The following is an 18,733-nucleotide window of genomic DNA, read 5'->3' on the forward strand; positions in this document are numbered from 1 at the left end:
GCAAATTTGAAGCATCCTTGCATTATTCTGTACCTGTACCTGCAGAAAAAGGTAAACCCTTTTCTGTGCCAAAAGACAGCCCTGTACCCGCAATTTTGGCAGCAAAACCAATGCCCAGACTGGCCATATTCCTGCCAGCAACAAAATCTGTATGCTTCATGGTTACACCAGGGCCTATACAGAGCCCCCATGCTGGAAAAAATGCACACCCTGTTGTTGCTCTCCATTTCTCTCCTCTCCACATTGCGTTGGCTCTTATCTCCCCATCTCATCGGATGTCTGCTCTTTCCATTTTGTTGGCTGTCTCACCTGACAAGATTTATGTCAACAAACCATAAATATTGTGAATTTAGCTCTCACAAGTTCATGACTATACTATTTATTGCCTAAAATTCTTATTTTGTGGATGTTTCCACTATCTAGCCTTGTGACATATTCTCTTCTGCATTTGAATCTCCACAAGAATTTTTATTTTGTTTTGAATAATAATTTTTTCCACATGTTTTGGAGATGAGGATTGGCTCTAGTCTAGATATTAGCATCATGTTCGATACCAGTTTCCTATTGTAATTATTTTCCAGAAGTTTTGCTGAAAGGTATTTGTATATGAAAATGCGTTTTGCCCTGTTGCCCTGCAAATGAAGTCTTGCCCTGTTGCCCTGCTGTTGCAGATGAAAGGTCCTATTTGTGTTTTGATCTTGAATTGAGACTTCTTCTTGGCAGACACAAAATGAATCTCATCTACATTGAGTATTTGCCTGATGTATTCTAGAGCAAAAATACTCACTGGGAGGAATTTTGGCAGTTTGTAAGGAGCAAGTTCACACCCATATATCCTTAACTCTGTGTAATTTTGGTAAAGATACCAATCTCCTGTTTGGACTTGGTCTGATAACTGCAAAATTTTCTTGATTTCTTCACTGATTCTTGACTCTGACTTGCTGCTTAGGAGATTGAGTGCTGGATGTATGAATTGTTTGTATGAATATTCTTTCTGCTCCTTCATTACTAGTGTAGTTCAGAAGATGACAGATTGTTGATTTCTCTCTTCATCCAACTTTTGTAATGCAAGCTTGAGGTTGTCTCCCTGAAAATACAAAACCATGTATAGTAACACAAAAGCGTATTTAAATACTTCCTCAGTTTGAAATTTGACAAACTGTTCATGGATGGAATCTGCAAGGAATTGGTTGAAATTGAACACGATGGAAGGCTTGGAATCTGTGGAGAAAATAGAAAGAAAACCTACAATAGCTTCATCTACCCACTGATTTGAGTAATAACCAAGGAGGTAGAAATGACAATGATAATCTTCTTAGCTCTCTCAGGGAAAATGGAGGATGGATAGAGAGGGTTTTTCTTGGGTAAAGGGGCATCTTCAGTCAAGATAAGCTCAAGGGTTTTGGCTCTTTTTGCAAAGTCCAGTTTCTGATACAATTCAGTGAGTGCTTCATAAGAGAAAGGAGTGGCATTCTCTGTAATAGGTGCTTATATCATTTGACCTATGGATTGAGTAGTTATGGTGAATAAAATTTCTCCTGTAGGGGCTATAACCGCTCTTTGACTGGGTAGATAACAAGCATGATATTTCCTGACGAATTCAAGGGTATTGTGGGTACGGGGAAAGATATAATGGGGCAAATTGGATTCCCACAGTCCAATATCATCTGACTTATCAATGAACTTGTCTTCTAGCAAGAAGTACATTTCAAACAAATCAAACTCACATGGGGTTTCATGAATTTTGTAGTCCCTGTCCGCCAGTGGTATATGGTGAAAATCGATGGGAGGGTCATATATTTTTGGAAATCATTTGAATATTGAAGTTATGTACAATATGAAATTACAAATACAAAATACTCAATCACCTTGAGATCCTATAATTTATAGGACCCTAACACTACGTTTAAAAAATTGTTTCACTTCAGAACCCTTGACCTAGGGTTTTGGAGAACTGAAAAGTTAAAACACTGTCCATTGGCTGATTGATTCACTGTTGCTGATTTCTCCACATATACAGCCACCGTACCAACACTACCTGCAAATTTGAAGCATCCTTGCATTATTCTGTACCTGTACCTGCAGAAAAAGGTAAACCCTTTTCTGTGCCAAAAGACAGCCCTGTACCCGCAATTTTGGCAGCAAAACCAATGCCCAGACTGGCCATATTCCTGCCAGCAACAAAATCTGTATGCTTCATGGTTACACCAGGGCCTATACAGAGCCCCCATGCTGGAAAAAATGCACACCCTGTTGTTGCTCTCCATTTCTCTCCTCTCCACATTGCGTTGGCTCTTATCTCCCCATCTCATCGGATGTCTGCTCTTTCCATTTTGTTGGCTGTCTCACCTGACAAGATTTATGTCAACAAACCATAAATATTGTGAATTTAGCTCTCACAAGTTCATGACTATACTATTTATTGCCTAAAATTCTTATTTTGTGGATGTTTCCACTATCTAGCCTTGTGACATATTCTCTTCTGCATTTGAATCTCCACAAGAATTTTTATTTTGTTTTGAATAATAATTTTTTCCACATGTTTTGGAGATGAGGATTGGCTCTAGTCTAGATATTAGCATCATGTTCGATACCAGTTTCCTATTGTAATTATTTTCCAGAAGTTTTGCTGAAAGGTATTTGTATATGAAAATGCGTTTTCAGTACTGCTGCTGATGTAAAGGGTGCCTGATGTAGCTCGACTTCAATTTTGCCTTCAGGCCTATTGGCAGTCTTTAGAATTTCGTTAGAAGGCAGTGATTTTTGGTTTCTACATTCGTTCTTTTTGCTTGTATGTTGTGCCTTTTATTTTCTGGATGTAATATTTTTGGTGATGCTTTGAGGGTTTGCACACTATCTTTTGTTGTTATGCTTGATGATTTTTTAAGTAGGTTTTCTTCAATTTTGCTTTATATGTTTGCTTAATTTCCTTGTCTGTTGTTTTATCCCTAGTCCTATTATAAAACATTGTGACAATTTTTTTACTGTTGATGTAAGCTTGCTAAACTTTCTCACATAAATTGAAAGGTTGCATTCAAACTCGTTTCTGTAATGTTCTGGCTTCTTTTATGGTTATAATGTCATTGACACAGTGTTGATGTGCAACTGATTAAATTTTTCCGATGACTGAAATGACTTTGTTTACCTTTTTCTTGGTTACAGGGAATGTTTATACCAGCTATAAAGGGGCAGGCAAATGAAGAGCAGCAGCAGGAGTGGCTTCCTCTTGCAAATAAAATGCAAATAATTGGTTGTTATGCACAAACGGAGATGGGCCATGGTTCCAATGTCCAAGGTCTTGAGACAACTGCAACGTTTGACCCAAATACTGATGAATTTGTTTTAAATAGCCCAACTCTGACTTCGACCAAGGTGATCAAAGGACATGAACTTTATTATCAAATTCAATCTTTTGAATGTCAATATGTTCTTTTTAACTTGTTATATGCCGTTGTTCTTGTTTAGTACTCTGACAAAAAATTGCAGCAGTTTTATGCAACTGTTATAAATTGCATTTTATTTCTACATAAACAGATATTCGTATGTGTATGTACTTGTCCCCAATGCTAATCATTGGTTTGTCAGAGATGAGACATTAACAGATAATATTATCTCAATTTGGTTGAAATCTTTTTGTTTGTTGAGGTCTCTAGATTGGTCCATAGTACATGCATCCAACAAGCCATTTTTGCTCTCAATTTGATTGCACCCTACTTGCCTATTTCCTTCAATTTTGTGGTTGTCAAACCTGTCCAGGTGCTTCAATGATATGGCCTTGTTCCAACTGCAGTTTCATCTACTTCATTAAGATTTCTCTGTACTAAGGTGTCAAGTGAGGTCTTATCCCCAATTTCTATGGTGTTGCTTGCAATTTGTAGTCTTTTATCTCTTTAGCATTTACCTTTTTTCCCTCTTTCAGTGTCTCTTCAGTAACTGAGGTCTCTATTGGGCACTGCAGTGATTGATATAAAGAACATATGATACCCTAGGATAAGCATTCCTTATGCTGCATATGCCTGTAATTCTGCGCCAAGAAGTTGATCTGCATCCTGATCAAATTATAGCATCCTTGTTCAATATATCAAGAATTATATGAATGTATTCGAAACTTCCTGAAGTCTATCCCCTAAACAAAGAATCCTTCACAGTTCTGACTAGATTCTACAGCTGACTATGATCTTCTATCTCTTTGTTTAACTTGCTAGCACATATGTGCAAGTTCATTATGAGAATTTCGAACCCATATTGCACACAAGCCCAATAGTTAGTTGTTATAGAGAGTAAGATGAAATTACAGTGTTGCAAAATTGATTTTAAGGCATTGTTTATATCAATGCAAATTTATGAATGCTTAGCATTCACATATCCTCATTGAGGATTAACTGAAAGTATCTGCATTTCAATAAGTCCTAATATTGGACTTTGCTTCATCTGCATGTTGCATGTATGTTCATGTGGATCATTGTAGCTAGCTTAATGGTTTTGCTGTCTATGTTGTACACATGAAAAGTGGTGGCCAGGAGGCTTAGGAAAAGTATCAACACATGCAATTGTATATGCTCGCCTCATAACTGATGGTCAGGACTACGGTGTGCATGGTATATTTTTGTTTCAAAGTTTTGTTTCCTTCAGGCTAATCATTTTCTCTATAATTTGTCAAAAAGTACTAAAAATGTATTCTTTGGAACTTGAATACAAATATAATGTGCTAAACATGTTCTTGGATTTGTTTGAAAGCAGGTTTCATTGTTCAAATACGCAGTCTCGAAGATCACCAATCACTTCCAGGAGTTACAATTGCTGATATTGGTATGAAGTTTGGAAATGGTGCATATAATACCATGGATAATGGGCTGCTAAGATTTGATCATGTTCGGATACCACGCAAGCAAATGCTAATGCGGTTTGTTCATCTTCTGTAAAAATCGTATTTGTAAAGTAGACTAGAATGCCTGTCAACACGTTCTATCCAGAACATAGAAAGTAATGCACTAGTAAATATTACTTCAAATATTGCACTCAATTAATTTAAATCTGGTTTTTTTGTTTGAGTTCTTTCATTAACTTCTTCATGTATACATAGGTAGATAGATGGATTAATGCATGACCATTTGAGGCACAATTGTGAATACTACTGCTCACCAATCGACTGGAAGGGAAGATGGAAGTAGTCATTTTTGATTTGTTGATGTGCATTACAATTTGAAAGGAGCAAGTAATTTATTGTGAAGCATTGTCTATATATATATCCCATTTTAAGAAAGTAATAGGCTAGTTGGTAACAACAAGTTGATTGTCAAAGGCAATGGAAACCTATGAGACAAAGGAGACAAGGATAGGATAGAGTGGGAGTAAGTCTCTTTGTTGATTTTATTTTATTTTTCTCCAAACTCGATGAAATTTAGGATTGCACTAATAAGACAACAAAATTTGGTTTGGTGCTTATAATATGTGATTGTTTTATTCAATCTGGTGATAAACCAAGGCACTGCTGTTGCCCCTCCGAGGGATTAAGTGACATCAAGCCCCTATGAAATATTTAACTAGGTTTGGTCTTCATAATATTATATGTACTATTGATTTTATGTATTTGATGTAAAGAGAAAATACAATTATTATTGTTATTTTTATGGCATGGGATTCATGCTTAAGGTCAATTTATTTATAGGTCAAGCACCCATTGTGTGCTTCCAGGGTTTTTTTCATTAAGTCAAATGTGTCAATATACCCCTCCAAGATCAAGTCGGCCTACAAGAGATCAAGTCGATCTCATTAGGGTTGTTCGAGCTTCATGAAAATGTATATATACATGGCATTCGACCTCATTTGAAGATCATCCAAGAAGTTCGATCACAAGAAGGAAGAAGCACGAAGACAAGACAAAAGGGACAAAGAACAAGGAGAAGGAGCAAAGAAATTAGTAGAGAAAACCAAAGTTTTGGGCCTCTCTATCTCACACGTGCGAGGGAGAAATTAGGGTTTTTGCAGCATCAAGGATGAAATTTTATATCTCCAAGGAAGACTGAAATCTGTGGTCAAAGAGCATGACATATCATCCACTTGTCTAAGGAAGAAGAAGCAATCCAAGCGAAGAAGAATGAAGGTCAAAACTAGCCTCTCTCCCTCACACGTGTTAAGCTGCAGCTACTGCAGGAGGGGCCGAAATTCAGACCTGCAGTGAAGGCTGAAATTATTGTGGGGGTCGAAGTTGTTGGAAGGTCAAAGTCTGTTGCTAGAAGTTGTGCAAGGAAAGCTCATCAAGAAGGAGGGTTGACTTGGTCTTGGAGGGGTTTTGTTTTTGGGTCTAAAGGTCTTCGAATTCGTCATTTGAAGATTCTATAAGAGGAGAAGAATTCTTGTGGGTTTTCCTCTCTAGGAGAGGTTTTGGCCCTGGCTAGCAACCTATATGCTGTGCCCATTTGTATTACTGATCTTCATAGTTTGGTAGCTGTTTGATGATAAGAACACTATATAATAATCAAGAGAAGAAGAAGCTAATTATAAAATCTACAAGTTGAAGTTAAAGAACGTCACAAGCAGTTATCAAGTTAAGACTCAAGAGAAATCACCCTAATCTAGCTGCCATTGATTTCTCAACTGTCTCATGGGTAATTAATCATCTTTGCAAGGATGATTAAGTTATCACGACTTAAGGGGTTGTATCTAAATTGTTTGTTCTGATTCACTGAAAATAGAATCGATCCTAGTCACTCAACCAATAATAAAGATTGAAAGAAAGTGTGCTACTCTTTATTAGTGACCAAAGACAAGTCATGGGATTCAAGTCCACATTTGTTATTAATAGCCAAATAGGGAGTGCTTAATGCATTTCTTTTTAAAATGATAGAAAAATGCAAAACTATGTGTAGAAGTGAGGATAAATTCTCAGTCATGTAGTAAAGAACCCCCTTGTAAAGTACAATAGAGGGGGCAAGCCCCAATCTAAAGAGCAAGTCCACTAAGTGACCTCTAGGCATTGTTTGGGTGAGAAGAGTAGAGTATGAATTGTTGATCACTATGAAATCACGAACAATGAGTTTGATAATGTCTTATGGGGAAAGGCTTGGACTAAAGTGAGCCAATTGGATAGAGGTCAATAGATAAGGGCTTCACATAGAAGCTTTCATGGCATTCAAGGTCAAGAAGCACCTAGAAGAGGTTTGAGGTGGGGGCGAACAATGTTATCAAAACTGGACTGGTCTGTGAAAATTAATTGATTTGATTGGTTTTGGGGCTGTATCAGTTCAATTGAAGGCTTTGAACCACTAATGGTTGGTTCCATATTTTATTGGGCCCTAGGTTACCCATGTACAACACTTGGGTAGGTTCACATATCCAAATTATGATATAGTGTATTCTCAGTTATGATAAGGATATCTCAGTGATTTTTTGTCCATCCCGAGCCAATGTTCTAATATAAAAAATAGCAGATTAAGAGTTTCACAACCAAAAGTAACGACCCTTCATATAGTTAATATTTTAATTCACAGTTAATATAATTAAGGGATTGTTATGCGCTTGTCTTCTTTCCCTTCTACCACATTAGAACATATCATAGGGAAAATATGTACATGACTTTCTTCCCTCCTTTAATGGCTGACGTTATCAGTCGTCATGTTGACTTCATCTGCATAAAAAAATTAATATAAAATGAAATAATTCATAAGCAATGATACAATATTCATGTTTACTAATAACCTATGTTGCATGGGCACTTGTTCCCCCCAAAAGAAAAGTTGCGTACCCTGCATTCCCACATTTCGGGGATTTGTGGAACCTTAGGAAACATCCCCAAACTGCTGGGGACTTTCATCTGGCTGCCCCCAAGATGTTTCAGGCAGATTTCAGGGATAATCCAAACATATATTTTCATTCTTGACAATCATGGACATTTATGATGAACAATATGATCATTTTTCCAATCCATTATTTTTGTATTGCATTGAATATAAATCTGCTGTACAAATTGCAGCTCAAAACATGGGTTTTCTATAATGGGTTTCAAATTGGTTTCTGATGATTTAGATATTGTAATTTCAGTGGCAAAATTACAAGCGAAGTCTCCATGTCAAGAAAACAGAAAAATGCAACATTTCAAAAGGCTAATCCTTGTGGTTATTTCTCTTGTTCTTTCTCATTTTTGGGATCATCTCATCTTTTACATATTGTACATGGGTTTCCAAGGGACGTTTAAGTTCAGTGCTTCCACCATCCCCAACTTTAAGAATTGCGAAAAAAATTAGATAGTACTTTGAATACTAAATGTTTGAATAAATTCCCACCCATTCAATCCCCTTTTTAAGCTGAGATATGAATTTAATCTCTTTACAGAGCCAAATTATTTTATAGTTGTTTTCAACACAGCTGTAAAGGTCTGCAAAACCTATTGAGAAGGGAATGCCTTTTAGTTTTCAACACAACTGTAAAGGTTTGCAAAAACTACTGAGAAGGGAATGCCTTTTATGTTTAGCATAATTGTCATTAACAAGAAAAACAAGGAGGGCAATTGCTATAAAGACAATTCCCTGTTTGATAGATCCTTCATGGACCTTATTGGAAATTGAAAATAGTTAAACTTAAGTTCCCTAAAGCTAAAGCTCATGTCTAACTTTGAATATATGCATATATTATTGCTACGCCCTGAAAAATTTGCGTCCCCCTGTCCCCGCCATTCCCCATTCCCAAAACTAGTGCAACATAGTCAATAACCAAGATTAATACATTGAGATATGATCGAATGCAATTAAACTAATTACAATAAGGCAAGAAATTTTCAATTATAACACATGATTTTAATGGTAGATTCTTTAATGATGAATAATGCATCATATGAATATCTTCACAGTTAAAACATAAGCAATCTTACTCTTAAATACCCGATCCCTTTATTTAGGACAATCCCACATGACAATGCCCTTTAACATATACCCTATTACCTTATTTAGTCATAAAAAACAACTAGGATGATTGATTCATCGTATGGATTATCTCAACAATTAACACTTGAACTATCTTACTCTTTCATAATATGAAATATCCGTTCTCTTTATTTAAGACAATCCCACGAGGATACCCTTTAATAGCTTATTGTCTCCTTTAGACATCATAAACTATGATACAGAAATGCTATAATCTTTTTTATTTTTATTTTTACAAATTAAATACATACTATTATTGTATATAGGAAAGCACAAACATATCTTACAAAGATATTGATATTTCACTTTAGAAAGACACTAAAACCTTAGAATAAATTTAACCTGTAAATGCTTAGTAAAGAAAATAAAATACAATATAAATATCTTGTAATTTTTTTATATTGCAAAGATAATAGTTGTATAGTAAAATATTAAGGAATACTTCAACCTAAACTCTCTTTACCAAATAATGTGTCACTCTCTTATAATAATATCTGCTAAAACTTGACATTCTTCTTGTAAGATAGAACAAAGCATATCACCCCATGAGTGATTTATATTAGGAATAGAGCCAAAGCAACCTATAGTATCCAAATGATCTGCTAATTTGTTTCCTTTTTGATAGATAGGAGAGGGAAGGAGAATTGGGATAGATGGAATAATGCTAGCTATTATTAAAAGAAGACTTTCCAACCTTCAATTGCATTAGATGTTATGACGGTTGGAGCCATGGATAATTCTTTTAACCAAGGACGTCACCAACTAGGAGTCCACTTCAATAAAGGGCTTAGGACCTAGCATTTAAAAGACTTAGCATATAAAATGTTTTTTCCTGGCATATTAAAGACCTAGTCCCAACAATGTGAAATTCAATTACATTGTTGGTATTGATCCCCAAAGTGCCATACTAGAGAAAATAAATATCACCCTTGTTGTCCTTGAACACAACCAAATCTTGCTAAGCCTGAATTACCTTTTGATGCATTGTCGAAATTCAATTTGATGAAGCCTTGGATTGCAAGTGACTAAAAGTTGGGAGAGGAAACTGGTAAAAGGGGGGGTGCAGTGCAAAGTTGGGTCAAAGGAATAGGGGAGAGTTGAAGGAGCTGTAAGATTCCTAAATCACTTGGTGAGGCTTTCCAATTATTACTTAACCAAAAATGTAGTAACACTGTTTTTGGGATGGTCTATTTAATTTTATCCTAACCTACCTCTAGATTTGTAGATTTGTTTTGAAATATTCTTCTATTGCACTCTTTCCAAGTTTTCCATAAGAGGAATCCCAATAAGAAACAACGAGCTCTATTTAAGACAGAGTTCTAGAAAGTTGCATTTCTCTAATGGCTCAATCATATGCCACATACTAGATTGATGTCGATCCAATTTCCTAAAAAGTGTAGCTACTTGGACCCATAATTCACTTGAGAAATGGCTATTGTTAAAGAGATGCTCTGCATCTTCCTCTTGAGCACAACAGAGGAAGCACATTGATGGTCCTTCAAAACACTTTCTTATAATCCTGTCCAATGTTAAGGTCTTCTTGTGCATGAGCAACCAAGGGAAGAGAGAAATCTTTGGCCACAACTACTATCCCCACATTTTTATTCATATTCTCTGCTGTCGCAATGAGCTATGATTCACAGCAAGGGAGTGGGATTTTTTGAATAAGTATGAACCCTTTTGCTGCTAACCTCATCTAATTTTGTCTTGTTCTTCCAAGATTACTCTATGCTTGTGTTGAAGGGATGACCAGAAGGATGTCCAATCCAATGAGTTGGTAAGAGGAAGCCTGGCTTCTGGAGCAAGCCATTCTTTGTTCTGAGAGTGCGGAATCAAATGTTGCCAATAATGAACACCTTGAATTTTTCTTTAGATAACATTGAGATTCTGAGATCCATGAGTGGTTCTTGGACACCAAGTTTAGGTAGCTGCTTTCAAGAGTCATACAAAAAGAGAGTATTCTGTCAATTGTGTAACTTCCAAACACTATGTTGCTGGTTCAGGTTTCGGTTACTGTTGGCTAAATTCCATATGCAGGAACTTGGGATAATATTTGAGACCTTAATTTCCGAGTCAAGGAGTTCCACCCATATTTGCAATTCCATATCTGACACCATAATTTATCACCTTCTTGCAACTAGTGCCACCACAATTTGGCCCCCATAACTCTGTTCAGATTTTTAGGTCTCTGATTCCCAGGCCCCCTTTAAGTTTCAAAAGAGAAAACTTGCCCAAGGCTACCAAGGCCCATTTTTCCTCTTTATGATCTCCCTCCCAAAGGAAGGCGTGCATCATGGTACCTATATATATTTGAGGATAGATTTAGGAGCAACTAAGGCAGAGAAAATATAGATGGGGAGAGCTTGCAAAACATATTTTAGAATGATGAACCGAATTACCATGTTAAGTGAAGGAAACATCTAGCTGTCAAGTTTGTTGGAATTCGTTCGTAGCTTGGTCTTGAGGGAATTGTCAACTAGGGGGGCACCTAGGTATTTACTAGGTATGGATTAAAGTTGGAAGTAAAGAAGATGAGCTAGGTTCCCTCAGACAGAGGAAGAGGTATCTAAGAAAAATATCTAAGATTGGGAGCAGTTGATGGATGTACCAAAGGCATCCATAAGATCATCCAAGACTTGAGAAAGAGCCTTATCTTCTCTTACAGTATGGATTTCCATAAGCATAGTGTTCTCCACAAATTGTTGGTGGGAGATTGGAAGGTCTCTTCCAAATAGGAGAAGACCCTTAATCTTTCCATCATCAATGGTAGCTTTGAGGGCTCTACCTAGAGCTCCAGCCACTATGATGAATAGGAAGTGGGAAAGCAAATCATCTTGGTGGATACCTCTTGAGGGATTGAAGGTGGGAGAAGGCGAACCATTAACAATAATAAGGAAAAAAGTTGAGGAAAATAGGGAACTAACCCAATTGGACCATGACTCAGAGAAGCCAAAACTGAGAAGAGAATGAAAAATGCAATCCCTATTTAGTTTATCAAAATCCTTGGAAAAGTCCTCATTGATCAACATACATGATTTCTTGGATTGTTTAAATGAGTGGATGATTTCATTGGCCACAAGGATCCTGTCCAAGATTTATCGACCCTCGACACAACTTGTTTGTTTAGCTGAAATGAGAGATAGAAGAACGAGCTTGAGGCGATTTTCAATTACTTTGGAGATGATCTTGTAGATAATGTTGCAAAGGGCTATGGATTGAAAATTTCCTAGTTTTCTACCTTGTCTAATCTAGGGGCCAATGTTAGGAAGGTAGCATTGAGAGTTGGCAACACTGAAGATGAAAACTTGGAATCCTCCACTAAAGCAATATTCTCTACTCCTAGAAATGGCCAATAGGCTTGAAAGAAGTATTTTGTGAAACTATCTGGACTAGAGCTTTGTTTTACGTCATGTTTTTGATAGCCTCCTACTTCCTTTAGGGGGATATCACACATAAGAGCTTCGTTCTGCTCCCTACTTACTGTTGGAATTGTAACTAGTTTCGGTCTTCATAATTGTTATTGGTCTCATTTCAATATATATCTTTTGTAACAAACAAAAGAAGAAAATAAAAAGTTATTATTTTAAAGTATGGGTTTCATGCTCTTTATTGATGGTCTTCTAGGTAAAAGCACGTTCTTCGTGCTTCTAGTGTTTGTTAGGTCATAGGATTTATTGTCATGAGTCAAGAGAGTTAACATCATGTTTGTAAGACCCTTTCGGGAAAGATATACCTTGTAAAATAATTTATTTTTTGAGTCTAGAAAGTCCTGGAAGCCTCCTAACACAAGTCGGCCCTGACAGAGACAAGTCAAAAGCCTTCTTGAAGTCTCCCAAACAACATTATATCTTAGAAGACTACTTCTAAACTTCCTTAATGATAGCCAAGGGAGTGATAATGTGGTCAATAGTTCGAGAGACTTTCTTGATTGTTGCTTTTCCTCTAACTCGCTAGTTTCCCTTGTCGAACAACTTAGATAGTAGCATATTATGCATGACAACACAAATTTTGGAGGAGGTGTGATCCATTAGAATTTCCCCATAGTTACTTACGTTTGAGCTATCCCTATCCTTATGGTAGGGTAAATAATATGATGGGACCACAAGAAGGAAAATCTGAGCAAACAAATTTAAAGATGGCCATATTGGATGATTGTTATCTAGTTGTTCGAGTCAATGAAGGAATTCAAAATTAATGTTTGTTGGGATCATCTAAAAAGGCAATAGTAATGGGTTCCTTCAATTGCAAATTGTTGTTATTGGAATACAAATTTTATTTTATGAGTACATTATCGAAGATCTTGCTTTGGTCTTTTTATGAGGAAAACATGTTCATATGTAAAAGATTTGAGTTTTGTATTTGATTTATCAATTACGCCAAGAAAGAATGGATAGATGGGCGAGCTAGTCATCTAGAATATCCCCATGAGCTTGTCCCAATTTCAATATCTTGACTATGTGCATCTTCAACTTGATTGATGAAGCCCTTCTAACAAATTGGCAATTCCTTAAAAAGGTGGTCAATTATGAATTTTATGTGGATTTTTGAAGATGATTGTACTGATAAGGACATAATCCATTCCTTGTTCATAGGCATTTTGTTGAAAGAAGTTGGATGACATGGGATCTTCTTTTTGTTCGAAAAAACCAAGTATTTCCACATAGGTCGAATTGGTTTAGTGTGAATTTGTGAGAACCACATTGAACCACTTCTCACAAATACACTCTGAACCAATCTAGAATTATTTCCACATAGGTCGAACCAAATCAAATATTAATACAATAATGTTTTTGACATTTGTTAAAGTTCTTGGTAGCTTCATAAGTTGTTCTACATGAACTTGGTATCTTAGCATATAGGAGATGGTTGATTTTTTCTTTAACTGCTTGCCTGGTGGAGTAAGTGATTTATGACTTCTTTCCTAAGTCTAACTTAGGAAAAGTACAATAATTAAAGTCAATTAATTATTGTGGACTATTAAGTCAAAGTGCTAAGGATAAGTAATTAAATTATTTAAGTGACTAAGATATGATCTCAACCGTTGATCTCAAGTGAGGCGATATATATTCTCAACCATCAATCACTTAGGAGATTAGGGTTAGAGATTTGGCTTAAAGAAGTTATAAAATAAGCCTAAGGGAGAGGTGAAGACGTACAAGTGGAGGAAGCGATTTTCTCTAGAGCGACATGCTCAATTTGTTGAAGAATATAACTAGTTTCAGTCTTCATAATTGTAATTTGACTCATGTCATGACGTAATCCTTATGCATCTATGAAATGAAGAAAGGAAAATATGTAAAGATAAAAAGAAAATTATTTATGTAAAGCACGGGTTTCATTCACAAGTATTTTGTCATTAGGTCAAGCATTCATTTAATGGTCTTAGGGGTTACATGAATCAAAAAGTCATTGTCATATTGTCAAAGACCCATTCAGGCATTTGCATCAAGAAAATAAAATTTATTTTTAATATAGAAGTATCTAGAAGGCTCCCAAGACCAAGTTGACCAACCTACATGAAGTCGACCTAAGAAAGCTATTCAAACCTCTTGGAGAGGCTATATAAAGGAAGAACCTCAACCTCTTTTGATATGCGACAAGCACACATCTTTTCGATTCGGTATGCAATCAAAATTAGCATGTAAAGGTCCTAGAAGGCTAGAAGAGCCTAGTGAAGAAGGAAACACGCCCTAATCTATTCAGAAGTCTGTAATATCTCTGTAACAACCAGAGCTTAGTGAGGAAGGAAACAAGCCCTAATCTATTAAGAAGTCTGTAATATCTCTGTAACAACCCTCTCATGCAAGAAACCTAGGGTTTTGAGCTCTCCATAGGTCTGAGATTGCAGGATGGTGTTGAAGACTTGGTTTGTGAAACTTAAAGGCTAGAAGAGCCTTGTTGTGAAGAAAATTTGCTTTGTTGTCCTTGGAGATCTTGTCTTATATTGCAGAAGGTGGTTTTGGTTGTCTATCTTGGTTCTTTATGGTAGTCCCATGTCTTGGTTTTGGTTTTGGAAGTCTCCTTTGAATTGATTCTATAAGAAGAGAAGTTTTTTCTGGGTTTTCCCCTTGGAGGGGCTTTGCTTTGGCTTGGAGCCTATATCCTGTGTTCTTTGTATGGGTGTGATCTTCATTGTTTTGGCATTTATTTGATTATAAGAACATAAGCATAACCAAGAAGAAGATCATAATATCACAAATAACTGTCAAGAAAGGAAAATACATATTAAAAGTTGCTCTCATTCTGCTCTAATCATTTTTCCAAACACAACTAGACTAAAGAGAAGGGAGGAAGAGTGCAGGGAAATTCAGGAGTATTTCAATGAGGCTGAGTTCAGTTAATTGGAAGGCTGAGTAGCAAAAGCACATAGGACGTTGGGTTGTGGAGAGGGCCGATTTATCAAGTGGGTCAAATTTCTTGGGTGTGCAAGCGTTATATGAGGAGGCAAGGAGAGGGACGATTTGCGGGGGAGTGCCTCCTCCCCTCTTGAACCCACTCCTGAGGCGCGCTCCCTTCAAGAGTGGATCAGGCGCGACCTTGGGAGCGCGCTCCCTTCAAGAGTGGATCAGGAGTGACCTTGAGAGCGCGCTCTCTAAAACAATTTCGCTCCCTTAATTTTTTTGCAATTTTTTTATGCAAATATGTTCGAAACGCAAACTTTTTGTGAGGAACAAGAATTTTTGAGTGGGGCATCCTAATGATCAAGCCTATGGCCCTAGTATTTATATGCAATTCATGGTAAATACTCCTTTATCTTTCATTTTCATCCTTTAAACTTAAATTTTTAACATTACCTTGAAATGACTAGATCTCACTCAAAATCCAGCAGACTTATCCGTTTTTCAGGATTTCAGGATTGGGGGGATTGAAATGTTTCAATTGGATTTTTTCATGTACTAGGATATGGAACCTATCAAGAGCACCAATCCCTCTATGTACCTTGATGTTAGTGATGTTGGTTGTTGAAATCCTCTATCATGACCCTACTAAAAATGCACGCATCACTCAAACAAAGTCTTGACTTGACATGCTACGTTTTTTCTATCATATGTTAATGCTTAGAGGGTGATATTAATGACAAACGTTATAAGACCAAAATATGGGCAAAAAGGGCATGAAGAGGTTAAGCAAATTTAAGATTTGGAAGAGAAGGGTACAATTAATGGGAATTGGAACAGTTGAAAGTAATAGGTTTTGTTAGAACCTGAAGCAGATTGCATACTAGTTTAATTCATGTTGATTGACAGTTGGAAAGGTAGTTTTTGGTTCTGGTCATTTATTTTTTACCATGAAGAAGAATGCAATAAAGTGCATTTTTAATTTTTTCTCTTAGATAGGGGCAGGATTTGTAGGATTTTCATGTCAAGTTAGTGTTTTTTAATTTTACATATCTTAACAATATAATTGCCCTAGGCAATCATACAGCATGATATATAACTTTTGGAACTATATCCTATGGGACTATATCCTATGGGGACTTATCTGATATTTGTTCTGGCAGGCTTTCTAAAGTTACTAGGGAAGGAAAATATCTGCATTCTGATGTCCCTAGGCAACTTGTTTATGGAACCATGGTTTATGTGCGACAAACAATTGTTTCAGATGCTTCTAATTACCTCTCCCGGGCAGTTTGCATTGCTGTGAGATACAGTGCTGTCAGACGACAATTTGGTTCACAGGCTGGTGGTCCTGAAATTCAGGTATGAATTGATGTATTGTTGTGATTATTCTTTGTGTCAGAGATTTGGCTTTAGGGCTGTTTGCTTGTTCAACCTTTGAGGAAAACCAAATGGGTTTGTTATTGTCATAGGGTGTGGTTTTGTAAATTGTAGTATTCACAATCTTTGTTAAGCTTGGCACATTTTAATTGGATTTTAAATTTGTCAGGATCTTTACATGGTTTGTCGGGAAATTGGTTTAAGGAATTTTGTCAATAAAGTCTTTAACACCTCTAGCAACTTAAATGAAATATAACGATTTTTGTGGAATGCTAAAGTGATGATCTGTCACATTCTGTACAGTTCTGTGAACCAAGGCTGTTGGGAGCGGACAGTGCAAGCTTCTGGAAGTGCAGTGTTTTGGGAGCTTTTTTATTTTATATAATACATATTTTAATTTATTTTGATGCATATATATTAAAATAACGATGTAGAATGCCAACTTAGCAGCAAAAGCCATGAAAACATAGAATTTACTACAGTATTAATGATGATCATTGGAGCGTCAACCAATTAGTACACAAATAACATCAGTCATGAGATAGTTATAACATTGTCATCAAATGGTCAATCATCAACAATGACATCAACCTTCATGTTTCAACATGTAAACTTTGTCATAAAAAAATGGTAACAGATGACATTAACCATGAGATGAAACAAAGCATCAAATTCATTGCCAAAGAATGTAAGGTGCAATCAACAGTTCAAAGGCAGGTTCAAAGTTCAAACTCAAATTGACATACAATGTTTACAAAATAGGGCATCATAATAAAGACAGTACTTAGTTCTAGAATCTATGTCTAAACAGGAAAAATACAAATAGATCTATTATATACTTGAATTTCCTCTTGCCACAATAAACTTTTAGTTTCTTTTCTTATGATATATGAACAGGTGAAGTAGGAGAAAGGTGGAAGTATTTTTGGATCATGACGAACAAGTACATTGCCCCATGCAATGGTGGATGTTATGAGGCTAAAAGCAAAGCTCTTGCACTAAAATTTTAGTAGTGGATGTGCGTGGCATCCCTACTCTATAAATATGACCACAATCATGATCACCCGAAAGTTTAGTTTCCAAGCACTCTAGAACTATGGATTCATCCGCCAAATTATCCTCCTTTGGATTGTTCTCCCAAGTCACATATGTTCTACCATTCGTTTTTGCCTCACAATAATGGGAGAACAACCTCAAGTTGTAGTACACATAAAGAAACTTTTTTTCCTAGTTTACGTTCAAGCTATTTCTCTTAATATTTTGATGAAGCTGTGGTGCTCTAACACCGCTTTGCAAAAGAAGTGTTAACAACTTGTGAAAGCACATTGACCAACAATTTGTTGAGAAATCTAGGGGCAACTAGATTAGGTGATTTCTCTCCCTGCCTTGTTGCTCAAGGCTACACTTGTCTCTACCTCGAACTTATAGAGATTTTTCTTCCTTACACCTATTTACTTCTTACTTATGACATCATAGCCCTTGTCCTCAAGGGTCGTTGCCGAAACAAGTTTCTACTTTTAACCCTGGAACATAGAGGACATCTTTGAGATGAAGAGAATTACTTGACTCCCTTTGGAAACTGAAAATACCATTTCCTCTAGTTGCATACATGCCATCATCTCCTAGCTCAATCTAAAACTGCATGTCCTTCTCCTTCAGGTGGCTGAAACACTTCTTATTCTCGGTCATGTGGAATGATGCTCCTGAATCAATATACCATACACTGTTGTCTGCTGAGCTTTCCATGCAAGTTATCAATGAGAAATCTTTCTCAAAATAGGCAAAAAATGCATAAACCTCTGCTGATGCAACTACATGATCCTTACTGGACTCCTTTCGCTTAGGACACTTAGTGACATAGTGTCCAAACTCATGGCAATGGGAGCACTTGATCTTGCTCAGATCCTTATTCTTTCCCTTTTGACTAGTCTCGGCCACTCCTTTCCCTTGGCCTTGTTACTCTTGCCTGCCAGGGCAATGTTCTCCTCATCCTCTGTCTTCGTCGATCTACCATCTCTGGTCACTCTCGGGATCTCTCCCTAAACACAATCAGTTGATAGCTTATCCCAACTGGGAAAGTTTTTTTTTGCTACTTAC

The 18,733-nt window shown here is 36.6% G+C and overlaps 1 protein-coding gene across 3 annotated transcripts in view; it reads left to right on the top strand.

The window, feature by feature from the left end:
* The window catches only part of LOC149261424 (peroxisomal acyl-coenzyme A oxidase 1-like), a 243,884-nt gene that overhangs the window by 66,172 nt on the left and 158,979 nt on the right, over positions 1 to 18,733 (top strand). For all 3 annotated transcript variants that reach the window (XM_089422243.1, XM_089422240.1, XM_089422236.1), the window contains exons 4-7: positions 3,163 to 3,372; positions 4,511 to 4,598; positions 4,741 to 4,903; positions 16,420 to 16,618. In XM_089422243.1, the coding sequence (XP_089278369.1) occupies positions 3,163 to 3,372; positions 4,511 to 4,598; positions 4,741 to 4,903; positions 16,420 to 16,618 (660 nt within the window). The remainder of the gene's footprint in view (positions 1 to 3,162; positions 3,373 to 4,510; positions 4,599 to 4,740; positions 4,904 to 16,419; positions 16,619 to 18,733) is intronic.

The sequence above is a fragment of the Pinus tabuliformis genome, chromosome 6, assembly GCF_031772625.1.
Source record: "Pinus tabuliformis cultivar Carrire ecotype Pingquan chromosome 6, CPIR1, whole genome shotgun sequence".
NCBI lineage: Eukaryota > Viridiplantae > Streptophyta > Pinopsida > Pinales > Pinaceae > Pinus > Pinus tabuliformis.